This window comes from Peromyscus californicus, unplaced genomic scaffold (assembly GCF_007827085.1).
Source record: "Peromyscus californicus insignis strain IS unplaced genomic scaffold, ASM782708v3 Scaffold_20__1_contigs__length_68692818, whole genome shotgun sequence".
In the NCBI taxonomy this organism is placed as follows: domain Eukaryota; kingdom Metazoa; phylum Chordata; class Mammalia; order Rodentia; family Cricetidae; genus Peromyscus; species Peromyscus californicus.
This window is the reverse complement of record NW_026294503.1, coordinates 10,386,110-10,413,909: the sequence shown is the minus strand read 5'-3', so window position 1 is coordinate 10,413,909 and position 27,800 is coordinate 10,386,110. Positions and strand designations below refer to the sequence as shown.

General features: G+C 38.9%; 1 protein-coding gene across 4 annotated transcripts in view; it reads left to right on the top strand.

Annotated features, from left to right (window-relative positions):
• Positions 1 to 27,800, top strand: part of Rspo2 (R-spondin 2) — a 165,084-nt gene that overhangs the window by 81,553 nt on the left and 55,731 nt on the right. For 3 of the 4 annotated variants that reach the window (XM_052747737.1, XM_052747739.1, XM_052747740.1), the window contains 2 exons: positions 16,617 to 16,760; positions 20,048 to 20,236. In XM_052747737.1, the coding sequence (XP_052603697.1) occupies positions 16,617 to 16,760; positions 20,048 to 20,236 (333 nt within the window). The remainder of the gene's footprint in view (positions 1 to 16,616; positions 16,761 to 20,047; positions 20,237 to 27,800) is intronic. The other variant, XM_052747738.1, reaches the window with a different exon arrangement.

The window sequence follows — 27,800 nt, the reverse complement described above, 5'->3', positions numbered from 1 at the left end:
ATCATATCTATATCCTATATTTCTATATCATATCCCCCTTTTTTCTTTTAGAAAGATATTGACTATGACCAATAACAATTTGTAAACAACAACCTAAACAAAGACAAACATCCATATGTAGATATAACCAACCGTCTTATTAAATAAGAAAAGAAACACAGAGCCAATTCAGAGAAGAAAGCCAAGAGGTCAGAGCTAAGAGCCTCACCCTTCCTGCTTCAGCGATCCTCTTCAGCCAAGAGAGCTCTCCAAAAGGGGGCCTACTTCCTGTGTGTTTGTCTTTAAATAGTCTTTCTGTTCTGCCTTCTCATTGGTTGTAAACCCAAACACATGACTGCCTCGTCACTGCCTTTCTGTAGAGACTTCCAGGTCTTCTATGGTTGGGATTGAGATTAAAGGAGTGTGTCTCCAATGCTGGCTGTATCCTTTTACACACAGAGATCTACCTAGCTCTGTCTACCAAGTGCTGGGATGAAAGGCATGCGCCACCACTGCCACGCTCTTGCTATGGTTCCAATAGCTCTGACCCCCAGGCAACTTTATTTATTAACATACAATTAAAATCACATTTCAGTACAAATAAAATACCACCATATCCATAATCTATTTTTTGGGAATGTGGGTGTAGTTTTCTAGGCTACTTCCTGCTGGATGAGGGCACTGTATTCTTATGGGAACCTAAAGAAAATTTTAGGATTATGGAGTAGTCCATGATGCTGTATTGTCTGAGCCAGTTGCCTTGAAACCATTCTGGGTGTTGGATCATCTGTGCCATGGTGTCATCAGAGACCTTTCAGGGGGTCTTTGCTGGTCAAACCTGATGTATCTTAATCTGGAACAAATCCATAGCCTCTTGCTTTCTGTGGAAACAAAAGCAGAGCCTCCTTTCCAAAGCAACATATCCTTAGATCCAAATTTTGAAGTCAAGGCACCTTTGAAATATACATATTTGTTTACCTGAGCAGTCTTTACAATCAAATGTCTTTCTGCAGTTAAAAATCCCAAAGACAACACAATCCAGATTCTCTGTGTGATATCCATGTTTACATGGCTTATTTTTATATTACTTTTACTTTTTTTAAAAGACCTTATTTTTTAAAACTGTCTATTTCTTTATATAACTGCATATATTACTTTCTTTTCTCTTCCAAGCCTATGTACATTTTTACACACATTGTAAACTGTTTAGAGGTTTATCCCATCTGAATCTGTCTTATTGTGAATCTATTGCTTTAAACTATAGCATGCTCCACCCACTTCAGCTTCCCAACATGGTGGTGGTACACTTACCGCCAGCTCTGGGAACCCTGTTTCCACAGACTCTGGGAAGCAATGGGTCTGTGCTTCCATCCAGCAGTATGTAGCCCAGAAACCTCTATTTTTTTTTAAAATGTATTAGCAAAGGCTAAATCCACCCCACAGCAGCACCTAATGTGTGGCTTGGAGACACCTAGTTCCTGCTATACTGCAGGTCAAGCAAGCATGCCAGGAACCCGCCATATAGTAGCTCAAGCATGCAGGCTGCTGCTAACTTGAGAGAGACAACTAGGAAGCTGTTTTAGCTCCTGTTTTAGAATCTTTTTTTTAAAAAGATTTCTCAGGTTTTAGGTGGAAATTCTTGCCCCACATTCTGGCTCCATTTGTAGCTGAAGTTTTCCTGTTTCTGCCTGGCCCATGGTCAGGACAAATCTCTCTCACCCACCAGTCACGTAGCCACTAGGACCCAAGTAAACACACAGACACTTATATTACTTATAAACTGTATGGCCGTGGCAGGCTTCTTGCTATCTAGTTCTTATATCTTAAATTAACCCATTTCTATAAATCTATAAGTTGCCACGTGGCGTGTGGCTTACTGGTACCTTACATCTTGCTTCTCATGGTAGTGGTAGCTGGCAGTGTATTCTGACTCAGCCTTCCACCTCCCAGAATTCTCCTCTCTCCTTATCCTGCCTACACTATACTTCCTGCCTGGCTACTGGCCAATCAGCATTTTATTTATCAATCAATCAGAGCAACACATTCACAAGCATCCCCAGCACCTACCTAGGTATTAATGAAAATATGTGTAATGTGGTATTCTTGTTTTAATAGGATTTTATTGCAAATGAAGCTACACATTTGTTATTAGTATGAATACTGGCACTTAGTATATTTACCAGAAAATGTAAATTCTTTTTTTCTCCTATTTTAATTTTTTTAAAAAAAATTAAGTGAAATTTCATATTCAAATCAAACTCGACAAACAGTAAACATAGATTTACCAGAAAGAGGAGTAGCACAGGTAATCATGGAATTCAAAAAGAATGTTACCAGGCTCAGTCACATTTCTTGTTCAGTATTCTCTCTTCACTCATCCTAACCACCATCCTGATTTGTAGCAAACACACAGCTGTATTGAGGTTGGAGTCTTCTGGTTTAGTTAAACCCACAGATAATCAAGTAGATTGTATGTCACATAAACACTGTTTATCATTTAGCTCTTATCCTGTGCCAGCATCTCTGATAGATACATTTTTCTTCTCAATTGGTTAGTAAATAGCGCAAAGCAGGTTGAATATTTCTATTTGCTGGATGAGGTTTCCTAAACTGGTTATAATACCCTTTCCAAAATGTAGAGGTGGGGTATAGCAATGAAGGGACTGGTATATATGAAGATTATAAGTGTTTTCTGTATTTTTAGGATTGAGCATTATGAATAAAAAAGATGAAAATATTAAGAAACTATCACCCATCCATAAATATAAGTGGTTAGGTACAGTTTTATTGTATAATAAGGAGTTATTCTGGGTAGGTTGATTAAGACTACACTATGACAGGATTGCCTTAGATAGGGTTTCCCTGTAGCCCAGGCTAGCCTGGAACTCATTGTATAGCCTGGACTCACTTTTGACATTGTGGTAGGTCCTTCTACCTTTACTTATAACTGCTACCAATGCAGATGTTACAGGCGTGAGCCACCTCACCTGACATAACAAATTAATCCAATTTAAGCAGCTCCTGAAAACCACTCACAGTCGATGTAGGATTTTTTAGTAAAAAAGTGACAAACTTCAATTTCAGAAGCATTTTCATTTTGACAGCATGAGGCTGAGCTAACAGAGGTTCAACAGTGAAGGCAACGAGATCAGTGACAGAGGCAGAGAGAGTGGAAGGGGGCAGCAGGCTCCTCAGATTTCACCTGGCCCGTTCATTTGTTTGGAATTTCACTCTTCCTTATCTGAACATTGATTTTCCTCCTTCGTCCCGGCCATAGTAACTTCTGTTGCTGCACTGTGATAAGCCACCATGACCACGGCAACGCAGAGAAGAAAGAGTTTATTGGAGGCTTGCTTAACAGTTTCAGAGGATGAAAGCACGTGAACATCATGGTAGGGAGGCTGGCGACAGACAGGACTTGAATTTTGCCATTGAACAGGGAAACTTAGAGGTGCAGAAGCCACTCAAAGTTACACAGTATGAAGCAGAACCAGTAATGGGCTCTAGGATTGTCTCTGATCCTACTGCCCATGTTTGCTTAACTACGTATGCAATTTGGAGAAAACAGTAACGAAGAAATCACACCACTGGCCAGGCTTTGAAAGTGGTGAGTGGGACAGCTCATTCTCCACACACCCCCATTCTTAATAGTTCTTTGAGAATTTTGTACAATCTATTTTGATCACACTCAAACCAAACAGCACTCCTCCAAGATCCACCCCCTTCCCTACCCACCCAGCCTTATGTTCTCCTTGTTTTTTTTTTTTTTCTTTTAAATCCACAGGGCACAGTTTGCCTACTCGTATTTGATGTGTTGCCTTTCCCCGGAGCGTGAGCAATACACCAGGGGCCATACACTCAAAGTACATAGTTTATCCCTCTCCCAGTAGCTATCAAGTACCATTAACTCCCTAGGTAGGGGAGGGACGTCACATCTGTCTCCCCTTCTTTATATGGACATATTTGTGTGGGTGTGTACACACATGCATGCCTGGGAGTGTGTGTATGGTTGATACTGGATGTTTTCCTCAATTACTATATACTGTAGGTTTTGAGGCAGGATCTCTCCCAAATCTAGAATTAATCAGTTGTCTAGACTGACTGGCCAGTGAGATCCAGGGGTCATCCTGTCTCTGCCACCAGGGGCTGGGATTATAGGTATCGCATAGCAGGTCTGGCTTTTAGATGCGTGTTGGGAATCTAAACCTAAGTCTTTATGATTGTGTGGCAGCATTTTACCTATGGGACCACCTTCCTAGCTCCTAATAAATTTCTTAAAATTAATAGCTGATTTTATTTATGTATTTAATTTTATGAAAAAGTTGTTTACTTACAATATATCCTAATAATTTTCCTCTCTACCAGCATGATCTGTTAAATGTTATATAAAAGGTGGTAATATAAAAGCATCATGGGAGACACAATCTATTATGTGACAGCCCCCTTTCAATATCTTTTTTTGTCTTTCACTGAGCTAGTAGAGACAATAATAATAACTTTATTTCTTTTCTTGATCACTTAATAGGAAGTAGTTTACAATATACCCCAAGTATTCATTTTATAGATTGAGTTAATATAAACATTAGCCATTCTTTTTGAATTAATGCCAGAGCTAACAAGTAATAACAGCTTATTTCAAATAGTCTTAAGGAGGGTGTTTTGTGAAAATAAAAATACTTTCACTGATAAATGCCTCCCGTGTGTGTGTGTGTGTGTGTGTGTGTGTGTGTGTGTGTGTGTGTGTGTGTGTTGTGTTGTGTTACAGACATGCATAGCCCGTTCAAAGAAGGAAAAAGTATATTTAGACTAATTAAAAGAGAGAGAGATAGAGGGGTAGATGGTAGATGATAGATAGATAGATAGATAGATAGATAGATAGATAGATAGATAGATGATAGACAGACAGACAGACAGATATATAGGTGATAAGGATCTGGAAGAGTTTGGCTTACATTCTCCTTGTCTTCCTTTGCCTCTCCTGGTTTTTTTCCATTTCAACCTTCTGATTATGTTTCTCTCCTCCTAACATGTATAGATCTTACAGTTTACAGATGAAGTATGGCTCCCAAAGTACCCCAGAAGTCAGCAGCAGGATACCCATCTTATTTGAGAACCCTGATTCATAGTGGAATATTTTTTCATTGTGTTGTTCCTTAAAAAATGAACATGAGCCAGACAGTGTTGGCACATGCCTTTAATCCTAGCCCTTGTGAGGCAGAGGCAGGAGGATCTCTGTGAAAACAGGCCAGCCTAGTCTACAGAGCAAGTTCCAGGACAGGTAGGATTGTTATACACAGAAACCCTGTCTCAAAAAAACCAAAAAGAACAACAATGACAATTATTGTGCACAATTATAAATCAAAGTATTAGGAAAACTTAAATGGTTTTCTGAAACAAACAGCCAGTGTGTTTCGAATTCCATTAAGTGTTTCATGGCAGTCTTGCCAGTGTGTTTCAAATTCCATTAAGGATTTCATGACAGTCTTATTTTCTAATGGTGGAAATCAATTTGTGGTAAATCACATTGAAAAGAACACTACTAGAAGGAATCCTGGGTTCTCAAGTGTGTTCTGCCAGTAACTAGCTTTGTAAGCTAGAACAGTTTACATAACACATTCTGGAATGAGAGCTGACTCGTGCTCTCCTGAGCCTATCTATAAAACCATCACAGTAAAAGAATGAAATCTTTCAGTCGTTCCTCTTGAAGATATTCTTCTCATTGTGACTTATTGATCTTGAAGTCTAGTTGCTTCAGTGTTCAGTTTCTCTTTGTAACTCTCATATGCACATTGTTAATAATTAAGGAATATGCATGAGTAAAAAGTGGTACAGGAGCTCTTCAGTGTACAATAACCTGATGTCTAAGTTGGAAATATTTTATAACCTAAAGGGAACTAATTGTAACCAAAGCATGTGGGTGCCTTAAGATAAACAAAGAGGATCCTGTTTCAGCATTTATTCTGAAATGGTAGAAATGGAATATCAACTGTGCTTGCCCTTCAACAGACACATCTGCCATCACCGGTCATGTCAGCCCCCAGTGTCATGGTGGACACCGAGAATACAGAGTGCTGCTGTGATCTCTTTATTTGATGGGGGCGGGGGGTGTGGGGATGAAAGGTGCACCTGAGCATGAGCCTAGAAACAGATAGGTGAGTCTAATAATGAAGATCTGCAGCCTGAAAACCAAGGGTTTAAGCTTTACTTTAGATATGAAGTGGAGCTACTAAAGGATTTAAAATACTTAGGGCCTGGAGAGATGGCTTGGCAATTAGGAAAGCTTGCTGCTTTTCCAGGGGCCCCCACATACGCCCCAGCATTCATATTGAGTGGCTAACAGCTGGCACTAACTCTGGCCTCTACAGGCACCCATGCACTTGTGGCACACACACACGCACATAAATAAAAATAAATCCTTTAAAAAAAATGAAATACTTTAAGTTGGCACAAAATTTGTATGGACTTATGGTGTATTATGTGATACATTAATATACATTATCTAATATTTATCTCAGTGTGAGCATATTTATCCCCTCAGTTATCTGTCATGTCATTGAGGTAAAAAAAAAAAAAAAAAAAACACTAAAGCCCTTTGTGTTCTATTACTTTTAAATGTCATCTTATTACCACCTAGAATTACCTGGGAAGGGAGTATCAGTTGAGGAATTATTGATATCAGGCTCACCTATGGGTGTTAATTGGTCTAGAAGGACCCAGCCCATCGTGGGTAGAACCATTCCATGTATTGGGCTGAAGGAAGCTAAATGAGAGAAGCGAGCCAGAAGCCAAAAGTGGTGCACCCATTTCTCTCTGTTCTTGAGTGTGGATGTGATATGCTTTTTCTACTTGAGTTTCCACCTTAACTTCCCCATAAGGACAAACTGTAACCTTGAACTGTGAGCCAAAGGAACCCTTCCCTCACCTTCGTTACTTCCGTTAGAGCAGTTCTCACAGCAACAAGAAGGAACCTAGAATTCTTTCTCCTGGCTGTTTCGAATTGTAATTATTATATAATCATTGTTTAAAGTTGTTGAGTCATATGAAAAAAAAGTATGGCCTTGAAAGATCAAAGTGGTTCCCCTACCAGTATTAACTCTCTCATTGTGATGGGTAGCAGTGTGGCTAAGCCGTCAATAATTTAGTAGTAGGCTGTATCAGGGTTGGTTGTAGTCATTTGTTTCTGACAGCATCTCCCCACATGGCCCGATCTCGTTTCAGTTCTTGCAGTTCTCCTGCCTTAGCTTTCTGATTGCTGGTTTTCTAGGCAGCACCATGGGTGGCATCGTCAGAGTTCTAATTAGCAATTTCCATCCATTATCTTTGCCTGCCATGTGAGTACTAGGAACTAAACTTGGGTCCACCTGAGGAGCGATCTCTCTGGCTCCAGCATTATTCATTTCAGAAGGCTCAAACCAACCTTGTGCTCTATGCTTCTCTGAAAAGTAAGGCATTGGCTGGAAATGCTTTAGTTTTTAAGGTGCTTGTGGAACTTCTCCTTTGCTGCTGAAGTTCTTAGAAAGTGGTCTAGGCCCTCTGGATAAGCAAGACAGTTGTTTAGCTCGAACTGTTTAGGGGCCCCCCAGGCAGTGGGATCAGGACCTGTCCCTAGTGCATGAGCCAGCTTTTTGGAGCCTAGTGCCTATGGTGAGACATTTTTCACAGCCTTGGTGCAGGGAGGAGGGGCATGGACCTGCCTCAACTGAATGTACCAGGGTCTGCTGACTCCCCGTGGGAGACTTTGCCTTGGAGGAGGTGAGAATGGGGGTGGATTGGAGGGGGAATACTTGGGGGGTGGTAGGAGGGAGGACAGGGGAATCTGTGGTTGATATGTAAAATGAATAGAAAATCTCTTAATTAAAAAAAAATGTGGTCACAGTATTGCCATGTACAGTGAAGGTACCAGAGGCCTCTGCCAGCCAGCCTGAAGGTTGGCTTCTACTGCATGGCGTGGTTAGAGGTTCTGTCTCCTTCTGTCACTGAACTGGATGGTTACACATAGCAAGGCCATCTTTAAAAAGAGCTAGTTAAAAATGGCAGATGACAGAACTAGAAGTAAATGTTATATTGGTTTCATTCGAACCATTTTGTTTTTGGATCCCCCCCCCCTTTTTTTTTCAACCAGCTCTTTGATTCACATGCCAATGACACAGCAACCTGGGGATGAGAAACTTACTACAGCAGGATGATATGTCCCCTGTTGATGGCTGATCAGAAGTCATGCTCCCATGTGGAGATCACTAAATCCCTGTGTGTTTACACTGTTGGTCTATGTGTAGAGCCTATGGTGGATTTCAGACTCCTTCTGAATCCCCAAGCTAAGATGCTTCTCCTTGGTGTTCTCTAAGTCAGAACTCAGCAAAATTCAACCAAGGGCAAAATCCAGCCTGCCATCTTGTTGTGTCAAGGATAACTCTCAGAACTTTAAGTGGCGGAGAAAAAATGGACGTGAAGATGGTGCATGAGACATAACTTTAACTTGTGTTTGTGTGTTCATGAGTAAAATTTTGTTGGAAAACAGCGACACTTTGTGATGAATAAGTTGTGGCTTCTTTTGTGTCTAATACAGTTGAGTAGTTTTGACAGAAACCTGTGGTCTATATTCTAAAATAGTTACTCTCAAGCCTTGTACCCCTGTCCTATGCCTGTTCAGAGTGTGAAGGGATTGAGAGATTCTTCTTACTTGCTTTGGGTGGAGGTTGAGTAGAGGTAAGATGTACGTTAGTGCACACATGACTTTCCCTTTCAGCTGGGTGGAGAAAATTGCCTTTTTCAACATTTGGCAAATTGCAATGGGGACTCAGATCTGAAGTTTATTACACTGTTCTGGTTTCACCTTAATATGATAGGGTGACAAGTTACCAAAATAGGAAAAGTACAAGGAGTAACCAAGATGAGGGACCTGCTGCTGGCAAGAATTGAAAATCTGATATGAAATATTAATTTGTTTTGTAATTTAAAATTCTCTTCTTTCAATTTTCCTTTGAGGTTGCTGTCTTTCTCCTATCTTCCTTAAATGGAAACACAAATCCCTTTAAAACATAGCATTGCATTCCCAAAAGATATGTTCTTTTTCATTTCATTGTTTGCAGTACAATTTCAAATACGCAATGCTTGAACTATGAGAGAAGAAGCCAATATCTTTATTTGACTACTAAGTTTTCTATCAGACTCAATGTTTATTTGTGTGGAAAAGATACAATATATAAGATACAGAGAAGGTATTCCCAATATAATTCCCAAATTTGAATTTGGTGCTTATACACAATAAATTTGGAAGACAAGTTAAAAATGGGTCTGTGAAGAAAACTATTTTGATAGCATATGTATTTCTAGGCATCAAAATAAAGTATGCCTAACATGGGGGTACATGCCTATAACTCCACACAGAGAGGCTGAGGCAGGATGATGGTAAGGGCAAGCTCAACCTTGGCTACACAGGAAGACACTGTGTTCAAAAGGAGCACAAGGGCATTTAATATAAAGTAGAATTCCCTCTCAATCTGAAAAGTGGCCTCTTTCTGGATGGAGTTCATGCATCTGACCTGGTTATACTTTGAGGGTTAAAGTCTCCACCGGAGCCAGAACTTGACTTTATGATAGAGAGAAGTTAGGTGGTTCCCTCTTCTCTGGTGAAGAAAGTAGGAAGAGGGAGATTTCTGCGTGGTCAGCTTTCTTCCCTCACCACAATATGCTTTGAGACATGGGTCTCCTAACTCCCAGTACACAATGCTCAAAGTAGATGGCTTTCCACACAGGTGTGCATGTGTGCAACAGGTGAACTAAGCAAGAGTAAAACTGTTTCTTACAGATAATGGTCTTTAAATACACTCTTCATTTGAGTAGTATACATGTTCATGTAAATTATTATTGCATTCATAATTAACTATATATTAATGAAAGTTATTTTTCCACACGAAGTATTTGGGAGCTTTTGAACTTCTTTCCACCCATCATCTTGGATGGAAGTTTTTTTGTTGTTGTTTTTTTTCTCCCCAGTTTGTAAGTCATTTGTTCTCATTCTCTGTCTGTCTTTCTGTCACTCACTCACTCACTCACTCACTCATTCACTCACAGAGACTTCCTGTGAAGCCCAGGCTGGTCTTGAACTCATGGCAGTCCTGTCTCAGCCTTTTCAGCATCTGGGATGGCAAGCATGTTCTCGTGTAAGCTTTTCTATTGATGGAAGCCCACGTGCTTTGATCCCTCACTGCCCAGCAGATACTGTACTGAGCACATTGCACTTGGTAAGCTTCTGAGTCATCTTGACAGACCTATGGAATGAAGGCTGACACTGCTTTTATTTTGGCTCATTAGGGCAAAGAGACTCCTAATCATACTAAGTTGCTCACCGTCCCACCAGAGTGAAGAAATCTGTCCTCAGGTCTGCGAACCACAGTACTGCTGTCCTGGCCGCTGTTTTCTCATCGTACTCAGTTGTGTCTCTGAGCTTTTGTCCCTGTTCTGTACAACATCTATTCAAGATAATTGGATGACATTTGTGCTAATTGTGCTTGCTGGTAAAGGCACTTTTGAGTTGAACCGTTTCTACTTGGTTTCCCCAGACTTCGGCAGGGTTATCTGTTAACTTAGGAATGCTGGTTTTCTACATTGTCCTGCAAGTCGTTTAAGCTGTTCGTATGAAAACTTGAGTGCTGTCCTTTATTTTCTTGAGTCTGAAATGAACTGAAGCTCCGGATGAGCTGCGTGTAGCTGGACTCTATTGTGTAATACTGTGCTTTTTAGCGTTTGTTGTAATTTTTTATCAATCCATATTGTGATGAGATTTTTGTACGAGCAAATATTAGAAATATGTAATCTCAGTAACTTTTTTTTTTTTTTTACTAAGGGATACTTATAAGCTGTTGCCAGTTTGGAGTCGAAGTTAATAGAGTTCTCTAAAAATTTGCAGTCTTAAAACACTTCAGTTTAAGCTGCTGTCAGTGATTACTAAGTGAAAAATTCTTTTAAGTCCAATTTTGTTGTTTGGGGGTAAGTTGTCCCTGTAATGTGTCTTCAGTGCCTGTAATGAGCAGAGAAACTTGTAGGGATTTTCAGGGACTGAGTGTTCTTTGATTGATACAGCTGCACCATGGGGACTAGGTGTCTTCTGAGAGGAGGTGTGGATGTGGCATAAACAACTGGTTTTATCAAACATGGTAGAGCACTGTGTCATCCCAGCACACAGCAGGAGGTGTGAGGACCTTGAATAGGAGGGGACCCTGGGGAAGAAGAAAAGAGAAAGGTAGCAAAGAACAACAAGCAGTGAGGTGGCTGCTTTGTCTTAGTCAGAATCACAAATGAGAGAGATCTATTTTTCAGTGTCTATCGCGGTCCTGATAGTACTTGACTTCTTACCCTTCCTCTCATAATAGATAGGGATATAGAGAGTTATAGTTTCACAGTTAGATTTAACAAGTCTTGATATTTTTTGTATTTAAGATTTTGGTTTTCTTATGTTTTGTTATTGGTCATGTTGAGCCACTCGGAAGTCTAGATTAGACTGAAAAGAGAGAGACACAAAATCTCTGTGTACTTAGGCCCAGAGACTACTGGGGACTGAAGGAAGAGAGGGAGTCGAAGACTCTGTTAGAGTGTCCTCTTTAGAATGATGAGGGTCCTAATGGCTTTCCTCTAAACTCGTCTTTCAGAAAGATTAACTTTCTGAAACTCTCCACACACAGACACACAGGCATAGACACAGACACAGAGACAGACACAGACAGACATACAGACACACAACACACACACACACACACACACACACACACACACACACACACACACACACACACACACACGTTCTATAGCCTTCTAAGTAGTAGTCATGTTATTATTCAATTGCTTGCCAAAGTGCCTCTCCTTATAGCAGACATATTGTCTTGAGGTTACTCATCCATCATCTCCTAGCCCCTGTGTCTTTCTATCTTTCTAAATGAGGAAATAAACTAGGCACTACTTGGTCGATTTGCTCTTGTGCTCAGGTATCTAGGGAAACCATTCACTAAGGCACGGCATGTTCCTGATCTTGAACCCAACTTCATTCTTACTAACATTAATTGATATTTAAATCTTTAAAAACCACATAGAATGTGAATAACTTATGCCCCTAAACCACAGCTGCTGAACACAGGGAAACATCCCCATCTCTGACCTGTGCCCCACTCAGCCTGCTCTTCCCTGGGCCTCTCATCGGCCATGTGCATTTTCTTCATTGCTCCCACAACCTCACTTTGTCAGGGCTCTACTGTTCTCTGTCTCTTTAAAATACATTTATCTAAAAGAGCCCAACATCCATGGTGTGTAATACCAATATCTGCTTTACCTTTACTCGCCTTCTCTATTCTAATTATTTTCAGTTATTTACTGGTTATTCCTGTATAATTTGCAGTTCTCTATAGCTGGTGGGGGTGGTTTATTTTGTTTTGTTTTCCTTTTTTTTTCATATCTGAGATGAGTACAGTGTACATGCTAGCAACCTCATACTTAGTATCCAGATAGTAAAGAAATTAAGTTTTTTAAATGGCATTCATGATTTATTTACTTGGCAAGTGCTAAAATTCCACTCCATGTTCAGCATTGTGCCAGAAATGGAGATTTCATAAATTGAAACAAATAAAAATTTAATGGGAGAACAGAAACGGGCCCTTGGTCTCTGCCTGTAATGTAGCCAGCATGTACCTCTACTGTGTATTCCATTCTCTTTCCATATTGTGTTAGTGCCGCGTGGCTGTGGCCCATCACTTTGGCATTGGCATCCTTGGGACTGAGGGATGGGTGTTAACGAACCATGTTCTTAAGGTCTGGCTGTATACTCGGCACATACTAGGTTCTTGGGGAATGCTTGGAATGAACTAGACTACAGTATAATTTGAAAAATGTTACTTTAGAGCCTGTATGGGGTGGTGTTGGGAAGACAGGAGAGGGGGTTGTCCAGCATGCTTCTCTGCTTCTTGGCTAGGATAAGTCCTTGCGGCCAAATGACAGCCTTGTCAGGCTGCGTTTGGCCACAGTTTCACTTGGACAGTAATTTTACTTAAACCAATATTGGCAGTCCTCACTTGGTGGATTACATTTTTGAGGAGGCACTGTAATTAAGAAGCATGTAAGTTGGCTAAAGTAGGTTCTTACATTCTGAACAAGGATTTAAAACACATACTTCATAGCAAAGGCCTATGCTTAGTAAATTTTGATATACCTATTACACAGTATAACATTTTCAAAGGTTAAACCAACTATTGTATGTTCCCATTGGCATTTAAATGTGTTTAAGCCATTAAATTTATGTATTATAAAGAGGTTTCTGGAAATACACATGAGAAATAGTTAAGACAGTGGCCCTTCCTATGGAGTGAGCCTAATATGACTTTAGGAGAGAAAGAAAATTTCTGTGTGTCTTGAAAAGCTTTTTTTAAAATGTTTTGAAATTTTAGTTAGAATGACTTTTGTGTGTGAAAAGAGAATTTGTTGAAACTGAATCTTAGTAAATTGAGAGTAACAAGCTTATGGCTTATGTAGTTCTGGGGAAGTTGCTCCTGGCTGAGTACAGGACTTTGAGGCCCTCTAGAGATTACCCTTGCATCAGAAGCATTACCTCTCTGAGACATGGTCAAATAGGGTTAGGGTGATCTGCGGCTAGTGAGGAACATTCCCAGGTGCTGAAGCCCATCCAGGAGTAATTTCTGGGAAAAGTGGCTTGCACATTGCTAGTTAGAAGGCCAAAGATTAGAGGTGTAAGATGAGTCTGTGATGCAAACTGGGAATCCATAGAATCCGGGAAAACAGCAGAATTATAGATGTGTACCCTTAGCACCAATCAGAGCTTTTAAAGAAGGCTTCATTGCAGAGATAGTATTTTAGGTTTTATTTATTTATTTATTTATTTATTTATTTATTTATTTATTTATTTATATCTTAGAACGTAAGGGTTAGTGTTACAGAACACTAGAAAACAGGGCTCCTGATAAGAAATGGTTAAATGAACATGTAGTTAGCTTGAAGGTTAAAGCAGGTTCAGCAATATTAAGGCTCTAGGTTTATGTTCTCAAATCTGGAAAGGTTTGAGACATGATCTGCAATGTTACTTGTTTTTCCGTGTTGAAATCAAAAGGGTTGTTTCATAGTGCTAACAAAGAGGCTGTTTTTTTTGTTGTTGTTGTTGTTTTGTTTTGTAAACCTAGGTAGTTTATTAAATTGTATATATTTAAAATAATCTTTTCTGTTATTTTCATTGTATAAGTAAATTGCAATGATACAAGTTTCATATGTTTAGGAACACATAACACGTTTTGACATTTCACAATTCTGCTATCCTTCCCTCAACTTTTCTCAGCACTTTATACACACATATGTATGTATACCCTTCTATATATGTCTTTGTTGTATCATATTACATATAACTTGTAGCTTGCCTTTTTTTTTCATTTCACAATAGGCCTTAGCACTAACTGTAAGTCATTGCTTATAATTCCCAGTGTGCTTTTTAATGGTTATAGTATTCTACTATCAATGTATCAAATTTGAGAGTGCATAATTAAGCTTTTCTCCAGCAGGACTTATGCCTGAAATAGTCCCAAGGGACTGTACAGAGAATGATAGGCATTTGAGAAATTCTGCATTTGTGAAGTGGTATCAGAAGCGAGGAATGAAATGAGGAAAGGGATCTTTAAGTAACAATAAAGATCAGCAAGGAATCTTGTAAAATTAATTCCAAATGCTTGTTGCTATAGCTTTTTGGCCAAAAGACTTAACTGTGCAGAACATATTTAAAAGCCAAATCAGACCTTGTAGGTAATGGCTGATTGATGAAGTGTGGAGTCCTCACTTTTAAAACAATATAGATTTTTTTTGTTGTTGTTTCCTTTACCCTCTTCTGTTTCTTCCTTTGGAATGTTTACCGTGTCTTGGAAAATAATTCTGTAACAGAGAAGGCTGCTTGCCTCTTCAAAAAAATATAGCAAGAAAACCAACAATTTGTGGCCATACTGGTCATGTATTTTGACCATGATCGAGAGGCGTCTGTCCAGCTGTTGGCCTCTGTTTATTAAAATGTAGGTTACAGCATTTAAGACTACAAATGAACCTTTTATGGGGTGGCAAGCTATACTTCTGTGTCCACTATTTTCTTCCCCCAGCAAAGAAGCAATGCCATAATTTACTGGTGGACTTTAGCCCACAAATACTTGGTCTTCTACATTTGGTGGTATTCAGTTAGGTGCTCCATTGTCTTCACTTAATGCACGAAAGTCCTGTACAGAGTCAAAATGGAAAGGCGAGGACCTGTCCTTTTTTTTTTTTTTTTTTGGCTTATGGCTTAGAAATTACCATTAGGTTATGTATTTTAGACACCTTTTTAGCCTTTTGCTACTTTCTGGAATTATTTTCTCAATGTTTAAACATTTAAACACAACAGGACTTTTTATTTCAGTTATATTTTTACTCCAAATTATCTCTTAGTTTGTACAAAATATATGACTTAAGTCTTTTCAGGGTCCTTATGACACTGAATATAGTACTGGGAACTCGTGGGAGAATGAGTGTGATACTGCTGAGTTTGCACATCACCTTGGCTACTGGTGATCACCAACAGTTAAATCTGGTACAACTAACAATTGACTACAATCTCTTGAAACCCTGGCCTTTCAGTTAACCAGTCTGCCACCTCCGGTGTTGTCCCCCCGCCCCCAGGAAGCATACTCATTTCCACCTGTGCCTGCCACTGATGTCTGGCCCAGATATCACTGGCTTTTCCAGAGAAGCTGATCTAGAATTCAAATCTATTACCTACTTTCTTTAAACACCGTGTTGGAACATTATGTCTTTTGGTTGAAAAATTCATGTTTCTGATTCCCTGTTGCTTCTATTTGCAGACTTCATATTATGTGTCAGTACATTTATATATGTTATTGCACATCTTTACTATAATCTTGAAAGGAGGCTGGGTTCAGGCAGAAGCCCCGTCAGAACCAAAGCAGCCACTACTCCCTGTGTAACCTACTGTCTCTTAGTTTCTAGGGTCCTCATTTACAAATTACTGGTTCCACCCAACTGGGAAGAGCAAATGGAAATGTATACAAAGGTCTTCGTGCAGTGAGATTTCCACAAAATGACCTAGTCCTTCCTTTCCCCTATCCATGTCACATCATTCTCTGAATAAAAAAGAAGATAGCATTGACCAGTGCTTTGGGTAATGCACCAGGCATTTAAAAATAATTTGAAATTTGAATTCTTAAGTCACTGACTATCTTAAAACAAAAGATGCTGATTAGAGTTCCCACTCTGTTTCCCATTGTGGAACGTTGAAAGGCAGCACAGATTTCAGTCTTAGAGGTGACGTACTTTGTAGCAGGAGGATATTCTTTATAATCATCTAGTTTAATCCCATTTGGACTTCCAAACATCTCTGGAGTCTCCTGCTGCCTCAGGCCCTTTGCTGGTACTCTGACTTCACTTATTAATGTGGTATGCTGTTGGGAGAATTAGGAGTGATGTAGAGTACTCTAACATAAGAAAATAAAGACATTGGAGATTGTATTTCTCTGATCATTAGTGTTTTGGTTAAGGTAATCAATGAATTTATATAATGTGATTTGTAAAATGTACAACATTCTTTAACTATTTCTTTCTCTTTAAAATTGTAGGATGCAGAATAGAAAACTGTGACTCTTGCTTTAGCAAAGACTTTTGTACCAAGTGCAAAGTAGGCTTTTATTTGCATAGAGGCCGCTGCTTTGATGAATGTCCAGATGGTTTTGCACCATTAGATGAGACCATGGAATGTGTAGGTGAGTACATCTTAATTCAACTATCCAATTGAATTTTTTTATTTTGTAAAATATATATTCTGTATTAGTTAAGAGAAGAAAAGAAAAATATGCAATTATATTATTTGTCAATACAACATTACCCTTACTGAGGAGATTGTGGATTTTCTATGGGAATATATTTCAAGTGCTTTATGGGGTCCCTGTTTTCAACTTTAGGTTTTTTTTTACACTTTCTTTTTTATTTCTTTAATTTTTTTTTTTTTTTGGGGGGAGAGGCGGTTTCGAGACAGGGTTTCTCTGTGTAGTTTTGGTGCCTGTCCTGGATCTCACTCTGTAGACCAGGCTGGCCTCGAACTCACAGAGCTCCGCCTGCCTCTGCCTACCAAGTGATGGCATTAAAGGCATGCACCACCACTGCCCAGCTTAAAAATTTTTTAAATTCATTTTTTATACCAACCACAGATCCCCATCTCATGCCTCCTCCTGATCCCTCCCACACCTCCTCCCCCAACTCGTCCCTTATCCCCTCCTCCAAAGGGGTAAGTTCTCCCATGAGGGGACAGCTAAGCCTGATACGTTCAGTTAAGGCTGGACCAAGCCCTTCCTCCCTGCATCAAGGGTGAGCAAGGTGTCCCACCATAGATAGTGGGATCCAGAAAGCCAGCTCATGCACCAGCGATAGATCCTGATCACACTGCCAGGGGCCTCTCAAACAGACCCAGCTACACAACTGTCTCCTGTATGCAGAGGGTCTAGTCCAGTCCCATGCAGATTCCATAGCTGTTGGTCTAAAGTTCGTTGAGTTCCTATGAGCTTGGTTCTGTTGCCTGTTTGTGCAAATACTCATGTTGAGTATAGTCAACCTAAAAGTAAATGAGTTCCATTGCTCATTAGAACTCAAAGATTTTTTTGGTTCTTTGCTAATTCTAAATAGCTTAGGCATCATGATGATGGGTAAATTTGTTCCAAAATTTGCTAATTATGTGTTTGCTGAGTTAGCCTACTTAAATGCTGATAAAATTTAACATCTGTAATATACTCATTTTGTATTATCTTAATAATTTATTGGTACTTGCCTTAGTTTGGGTTTCTATTGCTGTGAGGATACAGCATGACCATGGTGACTCTTATAAAGGAAAGCGTTTAATTGTGGTGGCAGCTTGCAATTTCAGAGGCTTAGTCTATTATCATCATGGTGAGGACATGACAGTGTTCAGGCGACATGGTGCTGGAAAAAGGAGCTGAGAGTTCTGCATCTTGACCCACAGGCAGCAGAAGGGAACCATGTCCTGGGTGTAGATTGAGCATATGAGACCTCAAAGCCTGCTCCTACAGTGAGACACTTCCTCCAACAGGCCACATTGACTCCAACAAGGCCACACCTCCTAGTATTGCAGTTCCCTATGGCATTCAAACACACGAGTCTATGGGGGCCAAACCTATTAAACCACCACAGTACTATTAGAGAAAAGCATTTTATTTAGGAGAAAAACAAAACTTCCAAGCATTATCATGCCATCCAATTCTATTGCTTTAGCCATGCAAATCAATGAACCATGGGGCTTCTTGCTTAACCATCAGTGTAAAAAAAAAAAAAAAAAAAAAATTGAAAGAATATTTTTTCTGCCCAAATATATTTTCTTGATGATTGACTACATGTAACAAAGTTCAATTAAAATAGTTTTGGTGTTAGCTGAATTTTAGAGCTGTAGATCTTTAACATACATATTGTGAAAAAATAATCACACATTTTAGAAACTTCATATGAACTTTATACTTCAGTGTTTATAAAGTACTGTGGGATTTTTTTTGTGCCACTGATTAACAGGTAAAATGGCTGCACTTGACAAATATGTAGACTTGATTTTAACTGTAATTTTATGCCCATCTCCTTCAAATTTTACTAGATGCATTATACATCTGATTGATATGCTGTAGAGTTAGGAATCATCAGTTATACTTCCCATTCCCTTAAATGGAGTGATCTTAAAATGAAATATGACATTTTTTTCTTTAGAAATATTGCTTAACCATTTTGCAGTTATATGTATCTGAAAGCTTAAAAGTGAGGTTTTTAAAAGAAATGTGTTAATTTGTAATTGTATTTATGTGTGAATTTGTATATGCAGTTTATCACTCAATTGAAAAATGAAAACCACTAAAACATGTAAGTGCTATTTTAGCTTTTGAGAAGCAAAAATCACACCCATTACAAATTGTAAATGGAAATGTACAAAATATTCTATGACAGAATCCTGTGCATTACCCTATGTAACAATTTTAAATGGATTTAAAAAAAAGTTATGGAATTGACTCTGATGCTTACTGAGATTGAAATCACAGTGCATCATGTGTGAACTCCAGGCTGGGGTCCCCATGCATTCATGTGAGGAGCTTTTCAGTGGCAATGTTGATGAAGAGGAACTCTCCACAGCTTTAATGTCCTATGCCTATCTTTACCACTGTTCCATAATCTTACAAAAGGGAAATTAAATGTTTCCATAACTAGGAATATATATGCAGATGTCTTAATTTTCACACTTGTATTATATGGCACAGGGAACAGAAGTTAAGAAATACAAGAATAGATAGGATAGGCAGAATCAGAACAAACGCGCACACACACACACACACACACACACTGAACTCCTTGCCCACCTCCTAGTACTTGTATAGAGAATAGATAGAATAGGCAGAATAGACCTCTCTCTCTCTCTCTCTCTCTCTCTCTCTCTCTCTCTCTCTCTCTCTCTCCTCTCTCTCTCTGATCTTCTTGCCTACCTCTCTCTCTCTCTCTCTCTCTCTCTCTCTCTCTCTCTCTCTCTCTCTCCTCTCTCCTCTCTCTCTCTGATCTTCTTGCCTACCTCCTAGTACTTGTAAAATAAAACAAACACAGTTACGGATTTGTGGTAGGGCATACAAAATTAGTCTGATAGATGGTGGCTTCCACCGTGGCATGAAGACAGCGCCTTGTCTTTAGGTTTTGTCTGTTTAGAGACCATCTTTTAGAGATGATAGAGTATTGCATTTAGCACTGGCCAGCAGTATCCCTTCAAAAATGTGACAAGTGGAAAGCATTGGCTCCTTCCTTACTTATATGGCATTTGTTTGTCTTAGCTGTCAGTACTCTATGATTCAAACAACTGTAGTTTTAGACAGAGGAGTTCAGATCCTGTAGGCTACATGAACTATTTTTTATATGTATGGTGGAGGTAATGGATAAACATAGTTGTATAAGTTTTATATCGAATGAATAGTGGATACCCAACTGCTGTTTCTGTTTATATTTTTTAAATCTTTATCAGAAGGATGTGAAGTTGGTCATTGGAGTGAATGGGGAACATGTAGCAGAAACAACCGCACATGTGGATTTAAATGGGGTCTGGAAACCAGAACACGGCAGATTGTTAAAAAGCCAGCGAAAGACACAATACCATGTCCAACCATTGCTGAGTCCAGGCGATGCAAGATGGCCATGAGGCACTGTCCAGGAGGTGGGTCTAACTAATCACTCCCGTGTGCTGTGTGTGTGCTCTTTGAATTTCTTCCCTCCCTCCCCTCCCTCCTCCCAATAAATGCTTTTTATCTGTCCATGATGAAAACCTGACACTAACAATGGAGAGGAGATAAAACTTTACTTCAGAAACAAATACTTAGTGTGATGCATGTAGAGTGAACATTTAATTTGCTTTCGTAATATTTTAAAAATAACTTGAAGGGCCGGGTGGTGGCAGTGTACGCCTTTAATCCCAGCGCTTGGGAGGCAGAGCCAGGTAGATCTCTGTGAGTTCGAGGCCACCCTGGTCTACAGAACAAGATCCAGGACAGGCACCAAAACTACACAGAGAAACCCTGTCTTGAAAAAAAAAAAAAAAGCTTGAAAGAATATGAATGTGCTTCCTAAAATGAGATTTCTTTTGTGTGTGTGAGTGTGCATGTTTTTTCAAACGTACCATAAAAGCTGGTTCTTGTGAAATCGGTCCTTTGCAGATGTTGCTCAGAAGGAACTTTCAGTTGAGAAGTGCTTAGACTGTAAAATCATCTGCATCATTACTAGTTGGAGATGACAACTTAAAATAAACTTACCCAAACACTGGGAAGAAACACCCTGTCTTAATGTTACCACAATTAGCCCCCTTTCTTTGTTTTGATAATAATTTGTAGAAAACAGCTACTGGCATGTGTGTGTGTCTTTAACTCTTTGTAATAATTATACTGATTTGCAGTCATTATTCTATAATAGCCAGATTAGGCTCATTTGGAAATTAGGAGATGGGTACTTAGTGAGGTGTTGGACAACACAGAATGAGGTAAAAATGCAGTTCTTGTGTACATGCGTTTGTGTGTTCTGAATACACATGTGTATGTGTACACAGGTGTGCGTGTGCAGGCCAGATGTCAACATTTGCCATCTCCCTTTAATGTCTCCAACTTTTTTAAGACGTGGTCTCTTATTGCCCTGGAACTCACTATTTTGACTAGACTGGCTGGCCAGCAAGGCCTTAGGGCCCTCTGTCTGTGTGCACCTTCCCCAGGGCTGGAGTTGCTGACATACCTGACTTACGTGTAGGAACTTAGGTCTTTGTGTTAGTGCATCAAGCATTATTACCACCTGAGCCGTCTCACCAGCTTCTCGATGTGGAATTCCCACAGTGTGAGTGTGCTTCTTAGAGCAGTAATCATCTGTTGACGTCTGTTCTATCACTAGCCAAAGCCATGCTGCTGCGGATGAAACTGAGATTTTTTTTGTTTTGTTTTTGTTTTTTATAAAGCGTACAAATAGAAAACCAAAGCAAAAAGAAAGTTGTGTTTGGAAAAGTGCCTTGTAAAATAATCCAAACTTTTGTTTGCCTCTCCCCCCCTCTCTTATTAGTGTGTAACTTTTCAACTTTTTAACTCTAGCCCAGAGAGAGAACATGTAGCCGCTACAAGGGGTTTATATCCACATTCTGCTGCCTTGTAGAGAATGTCTATGATCCATGGAGAAAGACGAAACTCTGAAGACTGGAAGACTCCAGCCGGCCTCTGAGGACTATTAGATCCAGATTCAGAAGCTCCTGTGGAGGAGGCAGCTTTTCCTCTTGAATTAGTCTTGCTTTTCCTTACTGGGCCTTTGAAACAAAGTTTTTTTGGGTCTGCTTTGCACTAACAAGGATGGTTTTGTTCACTTAAAGTGGGTATTTTTCAGTCAAAATATAAGAAAATATTTTCTTACAAAACTAATAAGCTACTTCTTGGATAGCTGAGAGCATTTAACCTGCAACCTTTTGCCTAAAAGCAAACCTGATGTATTCAGGTATTGAAAAGAAAGACGTTCTTTGTTGTATATTGTTTATATAGCCCCTCCCCCATTCCTTTTTCAAGCAACATGGTCCTGCAATTGTGGTTTACATTAATAGCAAAAATTAAACTGAAAATATTCTTGTAACAAACATGCTTATGTGTAAGAAGAGCCCAAACACTCCTCTAACCCCTTTCAAGCCTTTTATTTTGTCCTGACCTCAGTCATGATTGAGAATTTTCTAGACAGAGGATATGTTAGCCATGTTTATTACATCTCTGTTCTTTGTACTACCAACAGTTACCATCTTAATGGAATATGCTTGACTCTACTGATAATTTAAATTGTGCTACAAAAAAAAATCAGTTAAGCCTGAGTTGCTAATTTTCTTCTCCTGACAAAGAAATCAGAGATAGATTCTAGCTTAAATTGTATTTAGGCTTTAACCATATTTTATCCATTAAGCATTGCTCTAATCCCTGTAGCTATCTAATTTTCAGTTCACTAATTTTTTTTTTTGGTCTAAATTTAGCCAAATAGTAAACACGCTTGTGTTTACTTATAACAGGGTTTCAAAGATATGCTGAAACTTTGTTTTGTTTGATTTACGGGAAAATAAATTAGTAGAAAGTAATGACTGTAACAAAATGACTTCTATTTACAAATGTAGGATGTAAGAACTAAGAAATTATTTTTGGAATTTGGGCAGTGGTTGCTAAAAATTGGCATAACCTCTAGTGGAGAGTCCCACCTTGCCCCAGGTGAGAGAAGGAAAGGTCCCTTTCTTCAGCAGGTCACGCTGATTAGGAAGAAGGGAGAAGAAAACCACTTTATCCCCTCTTCCATCTTGATTTGATTTCAGTGATCTGCTTTGACAAACCATGCAAAAATGTAAGTCGTAATCAGGTTGGGAATACAGGCATTTTTCAGATCTTTTCAACATATGTCGGGATTTTTCTCCCATTGGAGCCAATCTTAACCTGATTGCGCTCAAATGCAGCCTTCGCCTCCTTCACACTGGAGCGCAGACGCATTCAAATCAGCTGCTTTTGATTAGGGAAAGGCCCGAGCTAGAGGTCAGCATCATGGAATGGCTGCTAAGTAGGTGAGCTGTTACACTGAAAACTATTAAATATGATAAAATGAAAACTACAAAAGTAAAAATAACAAAAATATCTTGGTATAATGGCCTACCCTATTTCTTTCTTTACCCATCACATGCTGATTTGTTTTGTGAGGGGAATAGAAGGAGAAAATGATACAGTCTTTAGTAGATGTATTTGTACTGAAGTACCCATTCTTCCTTTCCAAACTTTTCTTTTTGGTCAGTTTCCTTTTCTTTTATTGTTGATGGAGCAGGTAAGGTTTCTTGGACTTTTATATCAGCCTTTAGAGGTTTGGTCTGTGATCTGGGTGTCTACATCCTGTCAACTTGTAACTTTTATGACCCCTGACAAGTCGCTTAACCCCCCTGGCCTTTACTTCCTCCTTTATAAACTGAAGGTACTGATGCAGGAGATCCCTAAGGTTCAGTTTTCTTCTAAACTCCAGTCACTGTAGGATTAATTGCTGAAAGGAACAGGTGTGGTCTATGGTTACCACGTAGAAGACAAGAAAAAGAACTGGGGTCCAAGAGCACAGATTGACCATGGAGTTGATCCCGTTTCTGGTGATGGCTGCCTTGAGCATGTGCTGAGTCTTCTTGTGACTTTCGCTCTCCTGCTCCAAAAAATGAATGTTGTGTTATTAACCTTCAAAGACTAAATAGGATTTGTTTTAAATGTAGGTATTACCTGTAACATGCCTTCCAAAAAGCAGAAGTGTAAGGGAGAAACAAAGGATAAAAGGGGGAGCACAAGAAACTCCAGGAGGAAAAAGGACAACCCAATGAATTAACAGTACATTTGGGAAAAAGTGGGAAGAAGAAAAGACCCCTAAAAAGTCACATCTTATTTGTTGCAGATACAGCCATCCCTTCCCACCTCTTGAGTGATAGATTTCATCCTGCTGGTAATAATTTATTGTAGTAATAGACCAAAACTCTGAATGGAAGGAATTTTGAATCCAGTTTAATTTGTGTACTAGGCAATATTTTAAGAGAAAAAGGTAAATGGGCTATTACATATTTGAGTGATCAGTGGGAGCACAACATCAAATTGTTAAAGTATGGTGCTGGAAGATACCCATGTACAATAGTAGATATTGTTATCTGTAAGTATGTATAATTTCCTACACTTATAAGATTAGCAAATGTTCTTTCATGTGTATATTCAATATTAGTCTTTCAAAACATTATTATTATTATTATTATTATTAGTAGTAGTAGTAGTAGTAGTAGTAGTATGTGTGTGGGGGTAGGAAAACTGTGGACTTAATTCTCTCCTACCTTTATGCAAGCAAATTCACATTCTTGGGCTTGTATAGCAAGTATGTTTACTTGTTTAAGTATCTCTCTGGCTCTGACAGCAAGTTTTGTTAGATGTTTGTTGACGAGTGTTTATTGTTCTATTTTTCTATTGCTTAAAGAATTCATGAGTTTTTCTTAGAAAGAATAACTATAGTAAGGAAGTAAATAGTTGAGCATATATAATTTCATGCACAAACATGAGCTGTACAGAAAAGTAAAGCAGGACACTGAAGGAGGGTTTTGGTTGAGATGTGCTAACTTTTCAGAAAACAGTGAAAGCGATGTTTGGTCAGAAATCTGCATAGTTGGAATTTTCTTTGGGCTGCCAACAAGCTTCCAAATAAAGACATGGAGACTTATTATTAATTATGAATGCTCAGCCCTAACTTAGACTTATCCCACTAGCTCTTTTAACTTAATTTAACCTCTTTCTACTCATCTATGTTTTGCCACAGGACTTTTTTTTTAACCTTTCATTCTATATGTCCTACTTTCCTGCTTCCTCCATATCTGGCTGGCCCCTGGGATCTACTTTTCTTTCTTCCCCAGAACCTAAAATCCTCCTTCTACTTACTCTCCTTGCCTAGAAGTCCTACCTATACCTCCTCCCTTGCTATTGACCATTCAGCATTTTATTAGACCAATAGGTGCCGTAGACAGGCAAGATAAAGCAACAATACATCTTTACATAGTTAAATAAATGCAACACATCTTTGCATAGTTAAACAAATATTCTGCAACATAAACAAATGCAGCACATCTTTACATAGTTAAATATTCTGCAACATAAACAAATGCAGCACATCTTTGCATAGTTAAACAAATATTCCACAACAAATCTAAGCTAAGGTGATCATGTGAAGATCAAAGATACATTTGTTATACTTGACTCAATGACTATTTTAATATTCTCGATTCTCCCACAATATTTTTGGGAAAGAGGAGGTCCCAGTGAGTGCCAGTGAGGCTCTGACTGGTTCTTAACAAATTGCTAGCAGTAGAGTGTAGAGTAGGAACAAAATCTTGCTGCCTGGGAAGCCTGAGTTTCTTGTGTCTTTTCCTTGTTCCTGTAGTGAAGCTTAAAGTTGAAGCCATGACTGTCTTGCATTGTGATTTATGCAACTTTCAGCTCTTTCTATTCCTACATTCAGAAATATCATTTGATTTCTTTCCTAGTACTTTAAAATACAATACCATTCCTTCCGGATACCTTCCCTTGTAGAATAACTAGTGAGGTGAAACCCAGAGGTCATATTTCGTATATCCTGAAGCACTGTAGAACTAGCTGTGCTTTAACTCACGTCCTATGAAGACCCCCCTCTCCTTTATCCTATGAAGACCCCCCTCTCCTTTAATTGTAGTGTTGTTGGTGTTCAGTATGGGGGAGTATGTGGCTTCAAGATAGTCCCTTTAGTATTTAGTCCTTGAGGGTCAGCTTTTGGATGAACCTGCTTGGTGTGTTGAGTCACATTTAACATTCATTGCCCTACCTATGATTACGCTATGCCTAACATCATTTTCTTGTTTCTTTCTGGGACATTTCAGTAGTCATCCTCTGAAGTGATGCTCTGGCAGGTGCTCAGTGGCTTTCTGCATTTGGTGCTCTGACTGCCTCAGCTCACTGTTAGCTCATTAGAGTGGAATTCTTGGAGCCGTGCTCATATTTCCTTAGCAATATGCAAGCAAGTTAAATATAAACATGAAGTCTATTATGACCTTCTATTTCAATTTGGAAATAATTCATTCATCTTAGGAGGATTGTGATCCACCACTTTTCTTCGTCAAAAGTGGTTCTTAACTTAGTGGAAAACAAAAGAAAATGTTACTTAGCAACTTGGAACTTTCATCTCTATAAAATATACTTTTAAAAGTTAACAGGAATAAGACCTCACTAATACCTGTTTTCTGTATATAAACTGACAGCATCATCTGGACTAAGCATTGGATAATAGAACTAAAGATGGCTGCCAATTGTGAAGGATTAAACCAACAACAGGAAATAAGCACATTTTCAGTAGGACAGGGTCAAGAAAATAGGCTTTAGACATATGTTCTTTATTTCTCTATATTTTGTTACATTTGATTTGCAATTTATGTGGTCTGCTTTCTACATGCCAACTTCAAGGATCATTGGAAGAGAGGATAAGAGAAAAACACATCTCTTCTGTGACTTACACGTTGTCTAAAAAGATGTCATTAATGAAGCTTTTCTCTGAAGATTCTTTTGCCTTTCTGTATGTTCTGCTAAATACTTTGTTATATTTCTTTGAGCAATTAGTGATTTGTGGTAGTGGTGATTTTCAATTAAATAAATCACACTGTTTCCAGGTACTCTGGATACATAGATGTAGTGAATGTAAATCTGAATAGTTATCCATAGCTGCAACTTTGTTAATTTTATAATTGTTATATAAAGCTGATGTTTTATAACTATGCACCTCCTTCTAAAAATTTCTGGCAGTAGTGTGTCTAAAACTCCTCTTTTAAGGGCCTTAATAGTGTCTTGAGAAATGTCTTTTTCTTGGCCTTTCTATCACACCTTTAAATTTTTTTTTTAATTTTTTCTTGTTCTTCGAAAATGAACAGAAGATAAACATTGGCTCCTACAGTTAGAGGTAGTACAATTTTCATTGTTGTTGTTGTTGGTGGTGGTGGTACTGGTGTGTGTGTGTGTGTGTGTGTGTGTGTGTGTGTGTGTGTGTGTGTGTGTTTGAGATAGTGTCTTAGGAAACCCAGGGTCTTTTGAAGTTCCATCTTCTGAGTGTGGGAATCACAGGTTTATGCCACTGTGTCCAGTGGTAGTGCATCTTTTGTTGTTGCTGTTTTTAAGCAATCTAGTTATTTCCAGGTTTGTTTATTCTTACATAGCAGAGTGTAAGATCTGAGGAAATGTGAAATAGCAAACCAGGTTCCTGTGGTGTGTATGTGGATCATAAAGTCTATAGGTGGTAAAACCAAGCAGAGCTCTGGGCATGGGCATGGACACAGAAATCTAAGAAGAGCAAAGCACTTATAGAATACAAGGGAGGGAAATATGACAATTTCCTTTCTTAGTCATTGCAAGTCTGTCTTGATAAGCTTCTTGCTTGCCCAGAGGGGACACTGAGTGAGTGAATAAGTGAAAGAAGCTACACCTTTGTGTCACTCTGAGGTTCCCATCTAGAAGCTCTACCAGACTGATTTAGTTATAGTCGGGAGCACGATGTCCTCGTCTTTTTTATGGGTACTTATAAAAAGAATTTCTCAACTGCATATGCCATCAAAGGCCTGTTGTCCACTGTGTAACAAGGCAAAGAGGAAAATTCCAGAGTGCCTTTCTTTTATGAATTTTACTCAGTAGTAAGCTAGTTTGATTTTAATGTGAAAGATG